Genomic DNA, 20,804 nt, shown 5'->3' with positions numbered 1-20,804 from the left:
GAGTGGCCTCACAGCAGAGAGGTTCCACTTCTCCTCTAGTCCCTACTCCAACAGGTCCACACCTCTCTCGTGTTGGAGACACCAGAGTTGGGCAATATTCCAGGTGAAGTCTCAGCAGAGCGGAGCAGAGGGGCAGAATCCCCTGCCTCCCCCTGCTGCCCACACTGCTGTGATTCAGCTCAGTACCTGATTGGTTTCAAGGCTGTGAGGACAGATTGCCAGCTCATGTTGAGCTTCTCATCCCTCAGCAGCCCCAAGTCATGCTCCACAGGGCTGCTCTCCATCCATTCTCCACCCAGCCTGGATTTGTGCTTGGGATTTGCCCAACCCAGGTGCAGGACCTTGCACTTGGCTCTGCTGAACTTCATGAGGTTCACACAGGCCCACTTGTCCAGGTCCCCTTAGGTGAAGCCCTCCCCTCCAGTGTCAGCTGGACCACACAGCTCAGTGTTCTCAGCAAGCCTGATGAGAGTGCCTCAGTCCCACTGCCCACACCACCACAAAGATGTTTAACTGCACTGGCCCCAGCAGCAAGCCCTGAGGAGCATCACCTCTCACTGCTCTCTAGCTAGCCATCTAGCCACTGACCATCAGTGGGGGCAACCCAGCATCCTGTCAGCATGCAGAGCTGCTGACATCAGTCAGGTCCAAAGTCATCCCAGCACCAGATTTATTTTCCCAGAGCTTAAGAATTAAAACCTAGCATTTCACTGATGGAATGTTTATGACCAGGAAGCTGCAATCATGCTCACTGCATTATGGTTATTGCTTTGTTCTCCCAAGAGAACTCAGCCAGTTCAATGCTTCTAGTTAACTATTATTGCTCAAAGTAAATGCCAAGAGGAACCTGAAATGCACAAAATAAACAGAAGCAAACCAAGCTCAGCTACTCAAACTGAATGCTTCATCATCACCTGCAAGCGCCAGGGGAATGCTCACAGAGAAGTCTAAAGCCCTCAGGACTGGAGCATAAGAAAAATGGCCATGTGAAAACTGTCCAAGGAGGTGAAGACTCAGGCTTTTTATGGAGCCTGGACACTTGGGATTAGCAGTGCAGGAAGTTTTATCATGCTGGATAAAAAAAAAGGCACTGAAACCTGGATGCCAGGCTGCCAGGATATTCTGGGGCTTTCTCTGCATAAATAAGCATGAATGACTCCCTGGAGAGTCCATCAAAGTCTGAGACATCCTGGTTCTCCAGAGCTGCTTCTACACAGATCAAAAGGTAGCTTCAGTCACTCCTCTCATCCCCTTGAGGGAAAACAGATCCTGCATCCAGGATTTGATGGCAGGCAGCAGTACACTCAGCCCTGGCACAGGCTGATTCCACAGAAGGGCCACGAGTTGCCAGAGAAGTTTCACTGACTTATGATGATGAGATTGAAGTTGGAACTGTTCAAACAAGCCTCTCATTTGAAGAATGCCAGTGTGAGGTGTTCAACCTGTAGATGAAAGCCTCTGGACTTAGTGGAAATGACTTCTACAGAACAATGCACGTTAGTCAGCAAAAGCAGCATGCCAGGAGAGTAAGTGAGCAGCCAGCCAGAAGGGGTGACTCGAGTGTCACTCTTCCTGAGAGCAGCCAGGACAAAGTGCTTTTTGTTTCTGCCTCTGAGAGCCTGACAAATCAAAAATAGATTAAATATGCTGTCAGCTGAGCTTCTGCCTGGGCCTGACAGCTGAGCTCATGGAAGAGCCCTGCCAGTCCTCAGGGAGCAGCTTACACCAGAGCACAGCCAGCAGGGCATGCTTTCTGTCTTCCCCTTCACAGCAAATCACACCTGTCAGCAAGCTGACAGGAAACCAGTTTGTTTACAGTCAGGAGACACAAAACCTCACAAATAGGAGCCAGAGGTCCTAACCTTTGACCTAAACAATCTGGAGAGGTAGGGCTGTGTGACTCTGAGGTTCAACAAGGCCATGGGCAAGGTCCTGCAGCTGGGTCAGGGCACCCTGCAGTATCAATACAGGCTGGAGGATGAAGGGCTGCAGAGCAGCTCTGTGGAGAAGGCCTTGGGGGTGAAAAGCTGGATGTGAGCTGGCACCATGCACTGAAAGCCCAGTCAGTCATGTTGATCCCCAGCAGCAGGGGCAGGGAGGGGATTCTGCCCCTCTGCTGTGCTCTGCTGAGACCCCCCTGCAGTGCTGGGGCAGCTCTGGAGTCCTCAGCACAGACAGGGACCTGTTGGAACAGGGCCAGAGGAGGCCACAGCAATGCTGGCAGGGCTGGAAGTGCTCTGCTGTGAGGCCAGGCTGACAGTTAGGCTTGTTCAGCCTGGAGAAGGCCCCAGTGAGACCCTCTGAAGCACAAGGGGTGATGGCTTTGGACTGGAAGAGGGGAGATTTAGTGTAGATATTAGGAAGAAATTCTCTGTGAGGTTGGTGAAAGCCTGGCCCAGGCTGTCCAGGGAGATAGGAGATGCCTCATCCCAGGGACCATTCCAGGTCAGGTTGCTTGGGGGGGTTGGACTAAATGGCTCTGGACCTTCTAACCTAAACCACTGTATGGTTAAACAACAGCAAACCCAACATTTTAGTCTTGTTTGAGCCAGGAGGAATATCTGCTTGAATACAGTTCCCAGTGAAGGCTCAAGGAAGGCTTCACCACCACTAGGACCAGGCTCTGAAGCACACACCTTTGTGTTTTGTACAGCTGTCATTTAACCTCCCTAAGGCCACCAGCACTGTACTTTGCAGCTCAGCAGCAGTCACTGAACAACTTTCCAGTGTGAAGTTTCAGTGCATTAGTTCTCACTACAGAAATAAACACAAATCCACCTCAAGATCCACAAACCCCACACCTCCCTACTCCACAACCCACAAGGATTAAGGAAGTTTTATCTGTGGAAGACACAGGAACATTTATCATGCAACATACTAAACCTTACCACAAACACTAAATAAGCCTCAGCAGCTCCACTGCTTCAGTGAATTAATAAGGCAGTTCTGAGAAGGAGGCCTGCATCTGCCCCCACTTCCTGCATCCAGCTGGAGCACAGCTCAAGTGGCACCCCAGGCACACAGCCCAGTGCCAGGCAGCAGCACCTTCTGCATGTGACATGGTCAAACTCAGTTTGACTGAGACACAGACCCACTGCAGGGACTGCAGTTTGAGGGATAATCCAGCTGGCATTTCAGCAGTCAGGCCCAAGAGCCAGCATCAGGAGGCAGGCAGCATCCTTAGCTCCAGCTGTAGGATGCACAAGGCAGCCCTGTCAATCTGTACCTGACCTAGGCCACAGACAGCAGCAGCACTCAGCCCAGAGGAGACCCCTGCAAGGCAGCAGCTTCGGAAGAAAAAGCAAAACTCCTTTGTTGCCACTTACAGGCTCCAAGCACTGCAGAAGCACTTGCTAAATGCTCCACTTGCAGCAGTCCTGCTCTGGAAGCACTGTATTAAAAACCCCTCTGAAGTTGGCACTGGGCCTGCAAGCCAAACTCCAAAGGAAACAATGGCATGGCCCAACAATGAACCAAAGTTAAAGCTACTTGTTCCACCCCGAGTTTGTCTGCAAGGAACACTCTGTGGCTTGTGACAAGGAGCTAAAATACTGGAACAAAGAACCACCTTTGAGTTGTGATAAACTCACCTTAACTACAATCCCACCAGCCCAGTACAAGCAACACTTCTGTGAAAGCTTCACACCTAGCTGCAACAGAAGTACTGAGAGAGGAGGGAATCCAAGCCTGCTGCTGACAAAAGTTCTGCTGCTCCTCCCCTTTGAAAATCCAGAGTGGCTGGAAAGTAGGGCAGAACCAACCAGGCAAGTTAGAAGACTTCTTTACCTCAGAACTGAACCTCAGACCCTTCCATTCAACCTATTTTGGTAACAAGCACCTTGCTTAAGGTACTCCATATACACATCATGTCATAGCAGCCATAGTCACAGAGCAGTTCAGGTTGGAAGGAGCCTTAGATCAACTAGTTCCAACAGCCCTGCCATGGGCAGGGACACCTCCCACGAGCCCAGCTTGCTCAAGGCCCCATTCAGCCTGGCCTTGAATACCTCCAAGGAAGGAGCATCCCCAGCCTCCCTGGGCAACCTGTTCCAGTGTCTCACCACCTCACCATAAAGAATTTCTAATCTCCAGTCTAAACCTCCCCTCCTCAAGCTCCAATCCATTCACTCTCATCCCACCACTACAAGCCTCTGCAAAAAGCTCCTTTCTGGCTTCTCTGAAGCCCCTTTCAGGTACTGGAAAGCTGCTCAAAGGTCTCCCTAGAGCCATCTGTCCTCCAGGCTGAACAGCCCCAGCCTGTCCCCACAAGGGAGGTGTTCCAGCCCTCCAACCATACTCACTCAGTCTAGTTTAACAAGGCTTTCCCCCAGTCCTCCCCAGCACCCCCCCCCTGCACAAAAGCCTGTAAACCTGAGAGCTACAACACAAAAACACCTCCATGGTAACACTGCAGTCAGACACTGATCTCAGAAATAATGGACACATCTCCAGCATTTAGGAGTTGGTCTGCCTGTAAAATCCTAACTCTGTGTTCAACAGCAACAGAAGTAAAAATCAAGGTTTAACCAGATTGGGGCAGCTGTTTGGTAACTACAGGTCACACTGCCTGCTGTGGAAGGCAAACTTAGCCTACCCAGTCAGATGAGTGGCACACCTGGGTATTCCAATAGCCAAGATCTAGAGATGTGGGCCATAGGTAAGCAGGAGCTCTTTGCTCAAGTGCAGGTTTTAAGAGGTTAGATTCCTACTCTGTAGAGTTTAAAGGTTACAGAAAGGGCTGGGTTGGAGGCACAGAGCAGCACCAGCCAACAGGCTTGTGTGTAACGTGGCAGAGATGTTCTGAACTCTGGGTAGAGGGTGAGCTGCCACTCACAGCACAAGCTACAGATCCCCAGAAGGATTCACAACCTCCTCTTCCACATTCCTCTCCACAGTAAGTTACCTGTATGTTGCTTAAACCCTGAGTTCTCCTCAAGTGTTACTAAAAGGAAGGGTAATCAGGTGAGTATGATCTGTGAGCGGTCACAAGTAAAGCAGCCCTTCAGAAGTCAGCCAAAAGCAGCAGCTTGCTCAGACAAATTTCAAGCCATTTTATTTGCTCCAACAAGTACAACCTCAGCTAAGGACTCAGCAGAAAGTCACTTAGAGGAGAACAGAATGGCCAGGCCTGGTGCTTGAGAATCCTTCTGGAGATATTGAAGGTGAGGCTTCACAAGGCCCTGGGCAACCTGACCTAGCAGAGGATGTCCCTGCTGCCTGTGGGGAGGCCAGACTGGATGACCTTTGGAGGTGCCTCCTGGCCCAGACCATGCCTATGATTCTAACTGCTGCTGAACGACAGTGCTGATTGCCTTGTCTTTTGCAAACACGGATGCACCAAGCTGTTCTATCACAATTCTCTTCATTCAGCTCAACGAGCCTCTTCTGAACTGGCCCCAGGTAATCCTTCACCCTTTGCATCTTAGTGAGCCACAAACAGCCAAACAGCTCCTAAGAATGCCAGTCCCACACAGGGACATTGTTCTCCCAAACAGCAGGCTCGAAGTTGTGGCCAGCAGGAGCTCCAATACCAGTGTGGGGTTTACTGTTCATCAGTTCATGGCAACTCAAAAGCTGACCTTTCAGAAGCAGGAAAAAGCATCCAGCAACACCTCTGGACTCCTGAAAGACAAATCTTTCCAGGAAAAAACACCCTGAGAGTCTCCAACCTACCTGAACACACTTGAGTGTTCCCTGCACCTGCAGGAGCAGCTACTACACTCCAAAGCCAGCCTGGAAATGCAAACTAGCTGCAGGAATTCTTTGTCTTGGCAAGTGCCTGCATAAAAATTGGGGAGTTCAAGCATACAAATCAGTTTCTGGAAACTTTTTGGGCATTGGCTCTTTCTGGAAACTGTGAGCTTCACAGCCTCCCTGCTTGCTCCTGCCATGGCAGCTCTTGCACTAAAGTCTTCAGCCTCTTCTTGCCCTTTTCAGGACGTTAAGTCACTTCAGACACCTTTTTGACAAGGCATGTTTCACCTTACCACTCCTTGCCTCTGGTAAGTTTGAGTTGCAAACATATGAAAGTCAAGAGGCTCTTCAGATGGGAATTCCAGGGACTGGGCCAGTAAAGGGATAAAGAAAAGAAACCACTCTGAGAACTGTGTGTCAGCAGCCTGGGCCTCAGGTGTGAGCTTCAGGTCTGAGGATGAGATTTAGTGTATCTCCAAGACATGCAATGAGTGATCAGTACTAACCCTGCTCCAACCTTCCCCAGACCTCCAGCACTCAGGATTATAGCCCCTTGGGACCATGTTTAGGATCCTTTGTGTACATGCTGTTTGAATGCACCCATGTCCTGGAATTGGCATTTTTGCCTACTGTGGAGTGGTTTAAAGCTCCCTTAGTCACTATCTGCATCAGTTTATACACCAAGGAAATATTACTGATCTGCAGCATGTTTGAAGATAAATTCTCTCTCATGCAGTACACTGCTTGGTCTCCTGGGACTGATACATGGGTAGCAAGTGTTCATAGAATCATGGAGTGCTAGGGGTTAGAAAGGACCTCTAGAGACCATCCAATCCAACCCCCTGCCAAAGCAGGGCCATCAAGGAACACATCCAGGAGGGTTTTGAAAGCCTCTAGAGAAGGAAGCTCCACAAGCATTCTGGGCAGCCTGCTGTAGGACTCTGGCACCCTCACAGTAAAGAAAAGTTTTCTCATGTTGAGATGGAATGTCCTGTGTGTGAGTTTACATCCAGTGCCCCTCATCCTGTCACTGGAGATGACTGAAAAGAGACTGGGTCCATCCTGGCAGCCACCCCTCAGGTATCTGTAGACATGAGGAGACTACAGAACGATTTGGTTGGAAGAACCAGAGAAACCAGTCACAGGTGCTAGAAATACTTTGAAATTGAAGGGAGAGGAGGTAGATGAAGCCATACTGCAATTCTGGGGCTCTTAAAAAAATATGTTCAAGTACATGAGGCTTAGCCCTAGCAGGTCTCTAACTTGAATGCAGAACAGTTTGGCTCTAGGAGCAAAGGAACTGCACACAGCAAGGGCTGGCCAGACAGTCAGCACCCCTGTGGGAGCAGTGAGCCACTCTCAGCAGCTGTAAATGCAGCTAAGGCAATTTAGAAAGCTGGACAAGAGCTTGAAATAGTAATATTTAGAACAAATGAGCTACAGGGCACAGCAACATGCAGCTTCCTCTGCAGTGAGCTGCCAAACTGCTCCCCCCCAGCCAGAGCAAATCCTCTTGTCTTATGCAAGAGGCAAAGTCTCATACCTCAGTGCTGAGTGAGAAGGTGGCAGTCTGAAGGATGATGCAATGGCACTATTAACTTTAATGGGACAGCTCTGGGTGTGACCCTCAGAAGGGACAGGAGCATCTGAACTCACACCTTCTACAAACAGCTTGTCAAAAAACTAACCTTGAAGAAAATGAGAGCAGGAAATCTCTCTGATTGTCCTTGTTACACCAATCCAGCAAAACCCTGTCACCCTCTGGCCACAGCTCCCCTGCCTGGGTGTGGACACCACACCCACCCAGAGCAGTGATAGTCATGACCCTAACTACTCTTCATGGGTGAGCACCACATCAGACAGGTTTGAAGATTACTTCCTATTCCAACTGGATGACAGCAGCAGGTTTGGCATGGTTTCTTCTAGGTGAGATCCTTGCACTGCTCAGTTATCACCAGCCTTTCAGGAGGTTATAGCAAGAAATCTGGGCAACAGAAACACTGCAGAGGAGTTAGAGGGACTTACAAATGCAAAGCTACACAGCTCCTAAGCCAACCTACTAGTCAACACTTGAGAAGCCAAAGATAATTTGCCTGGAGTAATGAGCTAAGTATAGAGCCACCATGAGCAGAGCTCCCCAATTACTTCTGCATCTCTTTCAACAGGAGGGAAAAGGCTCAGGAAGAAGCAGGCTCCAGCTACTCCCAGCAAAGCAACCTTGCACTTACCCTGCAAAAGCAGCACCAGGAGTCAAGAGCAGCACTGTTTACATCACTGGAGGTTTTACCATCAGCTCATGACCACATTTCAGCATTGTAGGGAATCCTACTCCATTGTAGAAAACCCCAACAAGATGCTCACCTTGCCCAGTCCTCTCAATGCAGGAGTCTATATCAGCTACTCCTTAGGTATCAGCACTCTGTCATGTCAAAGCTAAAAGCCCTAGCTTAGCCTCCTAAACCTGCAGAAGATACTTTGGGTCTAGCTCCTAAAGCCTGCAGAGCCAGCCTGGGGGGAAAGCAAGGTGACAGTGAGCAGCCATGCTGGTACCACTAGGCAGCTGTACAAGCAGTCATTATTTTCTGATATCATCTGCTAATTATTCTTCTTCCTTAAAAATCACAGAGTAGTTTGAGCTGGAAAAGACCTTTAAGATTGAGTCCAACCGTTCTCTAACTTTGCCAAGCCTGGTGCCAACCCACATCCCTCAACACCACCTCTCTGCAGCTTTTAAACCCCTCCAGGGATGGGGATTCAACACCCCCCTGGGGAGCCTGTTCCAGTCTTTCAGAACCCTTTCAGTGAAGAAGGATCTTTTAATCTTCAACCTGAACCTCCCCTGTGTAACTTGAGGCCTTTACACGTATGAGTGTTTTAAGAGTATTGTGCCATATATGCACTGATGGCCACATGCTCACAGATTCTGAAAGAGAGACCTGAGATGAGCTGTGCCACCAGTCTTCCTGCAGGGAAGCCTCCACACAAATACTCTCAGCATGGTTTGAGTGTTTGTAGGTACACTGAACATCCAGGTATAGTACTGGTACACTGAAGTTGCAGCCCTTTTCAGCATAACCTAGGAGTTCTAGAGGAGAAACCTGATTTCCTCACAAGTGTGACCAAAACACACCCCCTTGGTTTTGCCAGAGCACAGCCCAGCAGCAAAGAATTGAACTCTTTAAGGAGGATCTCCCACAGTGAAAATTTCCATGGGGCTTCTCTGCAGCCCCAGTCTACTCATCTGTTATGCAGAGGGATGCTCTGCAGCAGAGAAATACACTAACCAAACACCTCCAAATCATGTGATACTCACGCTTGAGTCTGAAGGGATTAAGAGATTCCAGTCCAGAGTAAAAGAAAACAAGCAAGCTATTGTACTCTGCATTAGCAAACAACCATGCCTTGATCATAATCCACCAGGCAAACCTACAGGGAAAGCCTAACAGATTTCAAAACATTCACCTTCTTCCATCCTCCTTCTCCCTCAGAGTTCAGGATTTTTCCCCAAAGAGCCCAAAGGTGCATTCTTTTGGAGGTTACTCAAAGAAAGGGTCACTGAACAGAGACAAAAGAAGATCATTTCATTCTAATGGGTATCCAACCAGAATAGAAAGCCCTGTTCACAGCAAATTCCTGCCAGCAGCACCAAGAGAAAAAAGAATGAAGAATCCAAATGCTCAGATGGACTCATGACCAGCCTGCCCCCCCGAGCCTCACACAACAGGAACACTTCGTTGTGAAGATGAGCCCTTGTTTGATAAGGGCTAGTCACTAATTTGATGGAGAAGCTTATCCACTCCAAAACACATGCAGAGTGTTTGGATAGAAAGAAGTAAAAGGTCCCCAGGCAGAGGCCATAAGCTTGCAGGTTTGGATTAAGCACACTTCACCTGCTTGCAGCTCCCTTTATCACAGGAGAATTATCCAAACCTAGGAATGCCATCTGCCAGACACCCTGGGCTTCTCACATCAGATCTTCAGCAACACCCACACTCCAGTAACATTTGTGCTCAGAAGCAAAGGAAGAAAGGCAACCTCAAAGTGAACAGTAAGAATCAAAGCCTAGGTGGTCACAACACTCAGGGAAAGTGCTCCTGCTCCACTCAGAGCACAGCGAGGTTTGACTGCAGAACAAACACAGCAAGGTCCTCGCATTGATTTCCAAGCAAAGCTGCTCCATGAGTTTTCTTCTCACAGCCTCTCATCTGGGCTCTGTTTTTATCAGTTGATAGACCAGTATTTTAAAAGCTGCAGAGAACCCACAGACCAGCAGAAATCAGCTTTGCTAACAGCAGCTTTGAAAGTTAGAGAAGATGCTGGAGGCAGCTAAGACCAGGGTCAGTTTTCACCTGAAAGCAATCCAGACCTAGGTCTGCAAACGTCTCCAAGCAAACATCCTATCAAGGATGCAAGGAGCAGTGTAATTCCCTCCAGCACACCTTCACAGCATCTCATTTTATCTCTTGTTTAGGCTTAAATGCCAGCAATTACCAGCTCACAGATAGCAATGCAAGTAAAGCTTTTGCAGGTACACATCTAGGTCAGTTACAGCTACACGAGTTGAACTCAGCCAGGCACAGCAGCTACCTTACTGCCCTCCCTGGTCTCCCTGCAGGGAAAGCAAGGAGAGGCAGGCTGCTGCTCCCCTCCAAAATACCAGAGAGGAATCCACTTTCCACCAACTCTAAATGTAGCTGCAACCACTTTGTGAGCAGCTTCAGACTTAAACTCATCTTGAAAGCATGTAGTAGTAGCTTAAGACTGGTGAGACAGAGCTTAATCCTTAATCACCTAATGCTGATGCTGACTGGATGATTCTAACATCTCTGTACAACAAAATCGAGGCTTCACTTCAAGAGCACCAGAAGTTACCTTACATCTCCTGGAAGATGCTAAAGGTTTTAGGATTCTGCAGTTGTGAGCAGCTGGAGGAGGTGCAAACAAATTGCTCTCTCTAGGTGCTCAGTCCTTTTGCTACCCCTTCCTTCATTCAGCTTTGAGTTTCACTCAACCCTTCAGTTTCAGCTACAATTTCTAGCAACTGAAATCCAAGTTCTAGTAGTCATCCCTCAGTCTATGAGGTGCTAAACTGTAGGTGACAAAGACTCAAGGAAATATCTGGGTTTCCATCTGTCTTCTGGAATCCTGTACCAGCTGTACAGCAAGCTCCATAAAATAAAGAATCCTACTTGTGCAGAACAAGCCTCAGAGAAGCTGAGGAGTCATCCTCCCAGCACCTGAAAGGCTCATGATCCACACCACCCCTCCATGAAAGGCTGCTCTCAGAGGTGAGCTAGGGAGATGGCAAACACCCCACAGGCAAGCCCTGCCTTTGCTCCACTCTGAGGGCAGGCAGTAAACCAACCAAGTGCATTTTGTCTTCAGAGACTCACTTTAACCCAGGCCTTTCAGCATGCAGACAGGCACTCCTGCCCTCCTCTCACAGGTGGCTGGGGACAGCTTCCCCCAATACCTCCCCTCCCCAGGTAGAGAAACCAGGGAACAGCCTGGTTCTGTTCAGGGCCTGCCCCTTCCTGGCTGATACAGGAGTCAAAGCCTTCTTTTAAAGGCAGAGGGGAAAAGAAACTATTTTTATTGCTTCCAGGAGCTCTGTCCTTTCAGGTAGTGCTACAGAATTAATGCTTTGATTATAGCCCTACTTCCCAGTCCCAAAGTTGGAGAAGCAAATGAGGCCCACAAAAGGGCAGCAGAGAACTCCTCTAACAGTGTTTCTATAAATGTCTGCAGCAGTGCACAAAACTCCAGGATTTGAAAGAAAACCTACAAAGACTTAATTACTGCAATGCAGCAGTCTGCCTCCACAAAACCAACCTGAAGTGTGTTATTTGTGCTCATACTGGCTATATATTCTAGGCACTGAACCTCAGAGTACCAGAACAATCAGAAGTACTTAAAGGGACTATTAGACTTGCACCACACAGGCACCCCAGCTCAAGATACCCATTGAAAGCTCTCTTCTGGCCAGAACTCTGTTGCAGCATGATGTATAGCTTCTCACTGCTTTTGCCTGAGGAAGAAAAGAAAGCCACAAACTTTTCCCACTCTTAAACCAGTAAGAAAGACCACAAACAAGAGAGCCTTTGGTAGAAGTCTTATCTGTGGGGATGCCACGCTCACAGCATGGGAAAGCATACACAGGTAGCAAGTTACTTTGATAATGTTGTTTCCTTCAAAAGTAGGAAGCTCAGCTGAAACTCTTTCCCAGCTAAACAAAGTAGGACCTGAGAGGAGAGATATTGCACATCTGCCAGATGTGGTCCCAGCAGAGAACTTCAGTTCTGAGGTAAAACCCCAACAAAAATACTCCAAATGTCCACCATCCCCCCCGTCTGCTCAGCCCTGAGCTACCCACTGCCTGCAAGGGCAGATCCATGCACCTGCAGAACCGCCCCAGCTCAAGAACCCCAGGCCCTAGATCCTGCTTCCACATCCCAGGCTCCCATGGGTAGGCTGCTCAGCCCAGGCCACCTAGGCAATCTCCTCCAGCTTGCAGTAGAGTACATTAAATTGATTGCACCTCTAAGTTAAAAGGCAAGCACAGCTGCTTGGTTTAAAGCTCTGCTAGAGGATAAAAAGCCAGCACTCCTAAGAGCTTTGACATTCATGAGCTTGCCCATGAAACAGAGGAGCTTTCCAGCCATCCTCAGACCAGAGGCTTCCATGCAGTCTCCCCCAGAAGCACACAGCAGCCACTGCACCAGAGAAGACTGTGGAGAAGGCCTGTCCACCCCTGAGGAAACTGTCACTGCAGAACACATGGGAGTGACTAGACAGGATCAAATGGAGGGGAGCACAGAACATACAGCTTGAGATCAACATAGACTGCAGGAAGGATAAAGAGTTAAATATCAGAGTTCAAGCAGGAGAACACCTCTCTCCCACACAGATACCCAGTCACTTCTAACTAGGCCATGCTCTGGCAGCCTAGAGGCCCGTGGCAGCCTGCCTTGCCATCCAGCCTCAGGAGACCAAGCAATTGACTATTCCCCATCACATCTCTCTCTGCACACATACTCCAGTCAGGGTGGTGCTGTGTTCTGACTGCCCTCTAAAAGCCCAGCTCCTCCTAAGTAGCCAGGGACCAACCCCAAGTTTCTGATCTGATTCTAACTTCAAGCTAATTGCCTGGGTGACAGGATGATTCTGCAGGCTAAGCTCAGGCTTCACAGCAGGAACCACTTCTAATGCCTCACCAGAAACAACTCTTTCCAGCTTTAACACCCCTGAGGAGGAAGCAGCTCCTGAAGCACTCTGTTGCCCACAGTTAACACACTTCATTACCAGCTTAACTTGCAGTCCCATTCATGTGCCAAACTACCTGCTCCTTTCTAAACTTTAGTCAGAGGGGTTTGAGAAGATGAACCAAGGCTAGGAATCAGCAACTGCATTTCAAGCTAAGTCTTTCAAGCCAAGTCTTTCTGATAGACATCAGTGGCTCCAGAAGTGGCCTATCCACCCCAATTAACATTCCAGAATGCCTTTCACTTTGCTCTTCCTCCCCAGCTCACCTTGCATGATGTGGCCTGCCCTTCCAAGCCTCTTCCACCCTGTCCCTCCCTCTCGCTCTGACCAGCAGGGCCTGACTGGAGGCCTTCCCCATGGGATAAACCATTACCTTCTGGAATCTCTACAGCCAGCTGGTGTTCACCTCCTCCACACCACTGCCAGAAACTATTAATCAGACCAGGGGAAGAACAGGTCTGGGCCACTCACACTCCAGCTTACAATTAGGTTTCTCATGTTTGAAGCACATTCTGCCAGCCCTTGAATTGCTCACCCCAGAGTGAAGGGACAAAATCTTGGCTGTTTGTGACTGACTACACTCTGAACAAGGACAGTTGCCATCAAATGATGCTGCAGCCTGTGACCCTTGCCCATCCCACAGGCAGCAGACAAGAAGTTGAGCCACACACCAGTCCTTCAACATTTAGGATTAACTCTCTCAAGATAAAGCTGCAATGTGTTAGGAGCTGAGGTCTTCAATTCTTCACTAGGCATAGCACACCTCAGGAAGGCCAGTATTTCAAACTCCTGGAATAGCTTCACTTTCAGGGCTTCCATGCAACCCACTCAATCACCATGAGATTCTGAAGATTTTACCAATCCAGCTAATTCACAAGGACTACAGCACGAGCTGAGCCCTAAGGGTGTTCCTGAGCTTCTCCTGGCAGCATGGGGAAGTCATGGCACCAACAGCTAGAGGAGGTGAAATTCCACTTCAAGAAGGTCATTTCTCAGGGAGTTAAAACCCCAGAAGGAGTTCTATCTGCCCCAACAGGCAGATCTTGACACCACCAGCTACCCAAGCTAGAGACAAATGCAGAACAGCTGCACCTGAAGACTTTGACAGTTTAGTACTTGGAAGCTTATTCTGGAAGAAGCAACTTGTATTAGTTATAGTATCAGTGTGGTTCAGGCAATGGTGGCAACCACCAAACAAGGGCATATTCGAGCATCTGGACTTCTCATTCTGGTTCACACTATTCAGCAGGCACTAAAGCACCACACTGAGTCACATGCTCTGGAAGGCACCTTCCATATCAAGTAGAAGAGCCCTATCTCGTTACACATTCCAGGAGGAAGCTAGCAGGGCAGGAACAACCATCACATCTCCTTGACCCCTGCAGGTGAGAAGATCTCACACCTTCAGCTGCATGCTAACCCAGCTCACTCCAGTGACAGCTCCTCCCCCCTTGCTTCAGCAGCCCTTCCTGTTACTCCAGCAGCCTTACAACAGCCTTCTCTTTGAGTTACTTCTTTTTCACAAGTTAATCTCCACCAAAGCTTTGCACAGCCATGTTCCTCCTACTCTTGAAAGGCTGACAACATACTTCCCTCCACCATCCTGGGCTGCATGTAGGTGGAATGAGCTGAGAGAAAATATTGTATCCTCTATCTTCAAGAGGTTGGACATGCTCCATTTCCAGCTCCTCCAGCCGTGGAAGGCCATTTCCATGGCAAAACAAATGCCAGCTTACCAAGCTGACCTGCTCCACATACCTGCTGTCATCTGGGGGTTGCACAGCATGTTACTCAAGCAGGCTAACACTGATAGCCTCATCATTTCTAGCACACTAATAAGTATTAGGAGTATCTTGGAGTGACACCTCTAATACTGCCAGGAGGAGAACCAAGCTTGACTCTCAATACATAACTCCTACAGTTGGAGCCAGGACAAGAGTACCTTTCAGTGCAATCATTCAAAACCCTCACTGCTCAACATCTCTTTCTGCACATTTGCCCCTCCCCAAGCTCCAGGCACACAGAAACACTTGCCACTGAAAGAGCTCAGCATCCCATGCCCTCACCTTTACTTATCTGCAGAACGTTTCAACACTCTCAGCTCACAGCATTTCCTGCACTGTGAAAGCACTGCTCCTATCCCCCAAACCCCCTGCAATCAGCAGCAGCTGAAGCAGTGCAGGTATCAGATGTCAGCCTCCTCCCCTCAAGTTATCTACAAGGACCCTTTCACAAAACCTCCTTCAAATGCACCCCAAAGAAAAAGGCTGATTTTCAAGTGCTACAGCTTTGGCAGCAGACAAGAGGCACCTCAGCTCTAAGGCTTGGCACATGACTGCTGTTACAAGAAACCTGCTGTAGTTCCTCCAGTCACACCGCTGCCTCTTCCCCATGGGCTCACCCAGGCATTTAAACACAGCTTTGCACTCACCATAAAGGCCAGGTGGACAACTTCACTGAGCTACCCACCGTGATTCACTGGACAAGCTGTCCTCCAAAGCCAAGCCTTACTACACATGGTCCCCTGGGCTCACCACACAAGAACACAAACACACAGGAGAGGAGTGCCTACCACTCTTGGAGCCTGAAAGAGTTACAAGCTGGTACTTTCCAGCGAGGAAAGCGTGTGTGAAAAGGAAAGAAAGCAGCTTGCTAGGCAGAAAGATGTGAAAGGGCACAACGGCTTTCATCTGCTGATAAAACAACATTCCTTTAAAGGAGGAACGGGAAGGGAACAACCTCAGCGCAAAAACTGAAAGTCCACGTCGGGAGGGAACGGGGGTGGGGGGGACAAAACGCTACTTACCAGAGAAGGGCAACATCTGCTCAGATACCATCAAAAGAACAGGACTGTTAGGAGGAACACGGGGAAGAGGCACAATTAGAGCCCCAAAACCGAGGACATAAAAAAGCCCTAACTAGTCTCACTGATAAACGGAACGGGGGGGGGCGGCCCCGCGCACATGACAGCTGAACACCGCCGGCACTAGGGCCAGAGCGGCAGGAGCAGAGCGCTGCTAGCAGCAGGAGCAGAGCGCCGCTGGCAGCGGCAAGAGGCGGTCCCTCGGCCGCGCTCCGCGGGCAGCAAGGAGAGAGCCACCCCCGCGGGACGGGCGGGCAGGCGGCCGGCGCCGGGTGAGGCCACGGCCTCGCCACGGCCAGCCCCAGCGGCCAGCCCACCCCGCCCCGAGCGGCAGCCCCGCGGCCAAGAGACGCGCCCGCGCCCCGCGCGCTGCCCGCCGGCCCCGCAGCCCTGCCCGCCCGGGCAGAAGGAGGAGGCCGCGCCGCCGGCCGAGCGCCCCAGCCCGCCGCCTCCCACCCGGGCGCGGAACGAGGCAGAGCAGAGGGAACGGGCGGCAGGCGCCCACCGCCGCCGCCCCCCACCCCGCGGGCCGAGGGGGCGTGCCAGGCCGCGGCCCCGCAGCTGACAGCCCGGCCGCCCTCCTCCTCCTCCTCCTCCTCCTCCAGGCCCCGGCCCGGCAGGCCGGCCCACCTCCTCCCCCCGCAGCACAGACACCGGGGGCGAGCCCGCACACCTCCCCCGGCTCCTTACCGCGGGGCAGGGCATGGCGCGGAGCCCCCACACCCCCTCCCGGGGCGCGGCCTCCTGCCTGGGCCGGGGTCGCTGGGCTCCGGGCTGCCTCCGCCGCCTCTCACAGCCACAACAACATGGCTGCCGCACGGGACGCGGGCACGGCGGGGCCGGGCGCGCACCCGACGCCGCCTCCTCCGCCCCCCTCCCCTCGCTTCCCCGCGGGGCGGGGCCGGGCGCGCGCCGTTCCCGCCCGCCGCCGCCAGCCTGTGGGGGTCTGGGTCTGGCCGCTGCGCTCTGGGGGCGGCCGCGGGAGGCTCCCTCGGCGCTGCCCGCCCTCACCAGGCCCGCAGCGCGGCCGCGGCCCTCTCGCAGCCTCTCGGCGAGTGAGGCTAGCCCGCCCCGTCCTCTCGTTATAGCCCTCTGGGGGTGCTTAACAGCCCGCAGCTGGCTGAGGCCCTGAGCCGGCTCAGACGGGAGGTACCGGAGGAGGTTTCGCGGCCCCCCGGGGCCAGGCCGTGAGGCAGGTGGGGGAAGCCTGGCTGCCCAGGGGAGTTTCGGGAGCTGAGGAGCTCTGCCCGCAGATCCTCCCCGGGAGCCCTCCAAAGCCCGTGTGTCCCTTGGAGAAGCGCCCTGCCCGGCTGCAAAAGCCACTCCTGTGGGTGGGCTCGTCCGGGCGCCGCTTCCCTCCTTTGCCCCGGCGCCGTGCCGCTCAGCTGTGGGACCGCGCCCGGCCCCGCGCCCGGCCCCGCGCCCGGCCCCGCGCCCGGCCCCGCGCCCGGCCCCGCGCCCGGCCCCGCGCCCGGCCCCGCGCCCGGCCCCGCGCCCGGCCCCGCGCCCGGCCCCGCGCCCGGCCCCGCGCCCGGCCCCGCGCCGCCAGGAGGAGCAGCGCCCAGGACACCCTCGGCAGCCCCCAGGACACCCCGAGCAGCCCGCAGGACACCCTGAGCAGCCCCCAGGACACCCCGAGCAGCCCGCAGGACACCCCGGGCAGCCCCCAGGACACCCCGAGCAGCCCGCAGGACACCCCGAGCAGCCCGCAGGACACCCCGGGCAGCCCCCAGGACACCCTCAGCAGCCCCCAGGACACCTTGGGCAGCCCCCAGGACACCTTGAGCAGCCCGCAGCTCCCAGCACAGGAGGTAATGGCGAGCAGGGAGCAAGCAGCGGGCACGGCAGCCAACACACACACACACATACACAGAGCCTGGGAGGGAAGCGATAAAAGGGATGTGAGCACTGAACAACAGACAGGCAGCAGAAAGCTGGAGAGGCGAATGGCAGCGGTGCCAGGGGCAGCAGGGCGCTGCTGGCAGGGAGCGTCGCAGCCTCCCGAAGGGAGCTTTAACGAAGCTCTCTGCAGCCGAGCTCCCTTCCAGCAGCAACATTTGCCTCTGGGTTTTGTTGCAACGGAGACAGGCCGTCGATGCTTCATTTTTACACCTGTCTTTTCATTTACAAGGCTGTATGTGGGTCAGGCTGCGCTTCTGAGAGAGATTTCCACCTGCTCCTGGCGCTCGCCTTGATCTGGAATGAAACTTGCTGGCTCGCAAGTGGCTGTAAAATGCACTCCTAAATTAACCACGGGACTCTCCCTCTGAGTCCAGGGCTAGTCATTGTCACAGATGGACCTCAGTCTGTCATTAAGTCAGGTTGAAGCTAGAAGAAGTCTTACTGTTCTGAGAGAACAATGGGAAATGCAGAATCCCACCTCTTCACGCTCAGAGACGAGCCACTGTGTTCCAGTTTCACTCCCTCGGTCAGGACAGTAAACATTTGAAAGGAAGTTAATCAGCCCCTCTAAGGGGATTTATTTCCCACCCACCCCCCTCCCCCCAACTGCAAGCTCTCATCTGAATGCAAATGTGATCTGAAAGTCAGTGTGTACCTTCAGAGGAATTTTGGAAGAAGCACAGGTAACCAAAGGGCAAGACAGGATCCCTGGCCTGCTTGTGCCCAGAAGCTGTGCAAAACTGCCCAGCCAGTCTGGCTGTGTCTGAGGAGGATGTGTGTTGACAGCGTTAGCAAGCAGAATATGAATGTTGAAGAGCCCCTGTTCAAATGGTTGTCTTTTGCAGTATGCCTGGACAGAGATCAAATGTGACCTACTTCAGGCAGCTGAATCCTGGAGACACAGAGCTTTTGGACAGCAGAACCTGCTGGCTGCTCCATCTGTTTTTTAACAAGGGAGAACTAGTCAAGAGTGCCATCCCTGTGACAGGAAAAGCTCTGTGCTTCCAGTTGCTTATTTCAGTGACACCAATTGTCTCTACCAGTACAGTGAAGCACCTTGCATGGAGGCTTTCTGATGCTCTGAGTTTCACCATTCTGTGTGGGCCAGTCTAATTTCCAACAAATGTTTGGTATGGCCCCATGGTAAAGGACTCCAGGTGGAGATGGGTGGCAAGTGGTGTCCAAGGGCCTCCTGGGGCTGCACCAAAACCAGCATGGCCAGCAGATGGAAGGAGGGGATTTTCCCCCTCTGCTCTGCTCCAGTGAGACCTCACCTGCAGGGCTGTGTCCAGCTCTGCAGCCCTCCTAACAGGAAGGACAGGGACCTGATGGAGCAGCTCCAGAGGAGGGCCATGAAAATGCTCAGGGGGTTGGAGCAGCTCTGCTGTGAGGACAGGCTGAGGGAGCTGGGGGTGTTCAACCTGGAGAAGAGCAGCCTCCAGGGAGGGAGACCTTAGAGCTGCTTTCCATTACCTGGAGGGGTCTGCAAGAAGGCTGCAGAGGGACAGTTCTCAAAGGCCTGCAGTGATAGGACTAGAGGCAAAGGTTTGAAATTAGAGCAGATTTAGATTGGATGTTAGGAACAAGTTCTTTAGCATGCCAGTGGTGGAACACTGGAACAGGTTGCCCAGGGAGATAGGTGAGGCTCCATCCCTGGAGATATTCAAGGTCAGGCTTGACAAGGCTCTGAGCAACCTGATCTAGCAGAGGATCTCCCTGCTCACTGAAAGGAGCTTGGGCTAGATGAGCTTTGGAGGTCCCTTCCAGCCCAAATCTTTCTATGATTCTGTGACTTTCCTCTCTCTTTTCTATGATGACTGAGGCAAAGGATGACAGATGATGATAATTACTTTATGGAAGTGGAAATCATTGTACTCAAAGGGAGAGCAGGGCCTGGGAGAACCTGACATGCAGCTCAAGGAACGAGGTGTTCCCAAGCCCTGCAGTTCTGATGGTCCTGGAAAATATTCCTCACTAGTCCAGTGCAAAGTGTTCAAGTTGTCAGGCTGAGGGTGGTAACAAACTGCCAAGGAAGCACTTGATGCTTTTGGGCAGGAGGAAGAAAAACAACCCAGGCATTTAGACACTTGCTAATCTCACCTCCAGAGCATTAAAAGCTTAGAGACAGATGTAAAGGAAAAAGGAGCTGAGGACAGAGAAGTGGACAGTAGAGTGAAAATGTAACACAGCTTTGCACCTAGCTAAGGTTGTAGCAGTGCTGATTGTTTTCCAGACAATGCATGTGTAGCACATTTAATCTGCCTGGATTTATTAAGGTGCTGAAAACAATGCAAATGACAAAAGTTCATCAGGGGAGCTGCTGGGCAGACAGAGGACAGTAGCTTGAGTGGAAACACAGATTATGAAGGTGGAGCTGAACTCCCTAAGAAATGGAACAATTTTGAACATAGGAAGCTCCTTCTAAGCATGAGGAGGAGCTTTATCTTGAGGGTGGTACAGCACTGGAACAGGCTGCCCAGGGAAGTGGTGGAGTCTCCATCTCTGGAGTCATTCCAAACCCACCTGGATGCTGTCCTTAGCAACCTGCTCTGGTAGGGGGGTTGGACTAGATGATCTTCAGAGGTCCCTTCCAACCCCTATCATTCTGGGAGTACTTGGAGACTACCAGCAGGTTCAAAACATACCCAATAAATTAATGGAGAGCACATCCATAAAACCCCCAGCTACACAGTACAGGCAGGAAAGTCACCTCAAACATAGCCAGTGTGGCCAGCAGGGCAAAGGAGCAGCTTGTCCCTCTGCTCAGCCCTGGGGAGGCCACAGCTGGAGTCCTGGGTCCAGTTCTAGGATCCCCAGTTCAAAACAGACAGGGGACTACTGGAGAGAGTCCAGTGGAGGCTACAAAGATGCTGAGAGCCCTGGGGCTCTTGAGCCTGGAGAAGCCTGAGGGGATCTGATCACTGCTCAGCAAGAGTGGGGGGCAAGAGGATGAGACCAGACTCTTGTCAGTGGTGCCCAGGGACAGGACAAAGGGTAATAGGCACAAACATTGCAACTCAGGAGGTTCCATTTGTAGAGGAGGAAAAACTTGTTTGGTGTGAGGGTGCAGGAGCTGGCTGCC

General features: G+C 51.8%; 1 protein-coding gene across 5 annotated transcripts in view; it reads right to left on the bottom strand.

Annotated features, from left to right (window-relative positions):
* The window catches only part of MTMR3 (myotubularin related protein 3), a 77,445-nt gene extending 60,817 nt beyond the window's left edge, over positions 1 to 16,628 (bottom strand). For 4 of the 5 annotated variants that reach the window (XM_068161842.1, XM_068161843.1, XM_068161847.1 and 1 more), the window contains exon 1: positions 16,511 to 16,628. In XM_068161842.1, the coding sequence (XP_068017943.1) occupies positions 16,511 to 16,525 (15 nt within the window). In that variant the 5' untranslated portion in view covers positions 16,526 to 16,628. Of the gene's footprint in view, positions 1 to 15,763; positions 15,808 to 16,510 lie in introns of all 5 variants that reach the window. The other variant, XM_068161845.1, reaches the window with a different exon arrangement.
* Positions 16,629 to 20,804: the final 4,176 nt, after the last annotated feature.

The sequence above is a fragment of the Melanerpes formicivorus genome, unplaced genomic scaffold, assembly GCF_026170545.1.
Source record: "Melanerpes formicivorus ecotype bairdi unplaced genomic scaffold, bMelFor1.0.p_v2 SCAF_60, whole genome shotgun sequence".
NCBI lineage: Eukaryota > Metazoa > Chordata > Aves > Piciformes > Picidae > Melanerpes > Melanerpes formicivorus.
This window is presented reverse-complemented; position numbering and strand designations above follow the sequence as displayed.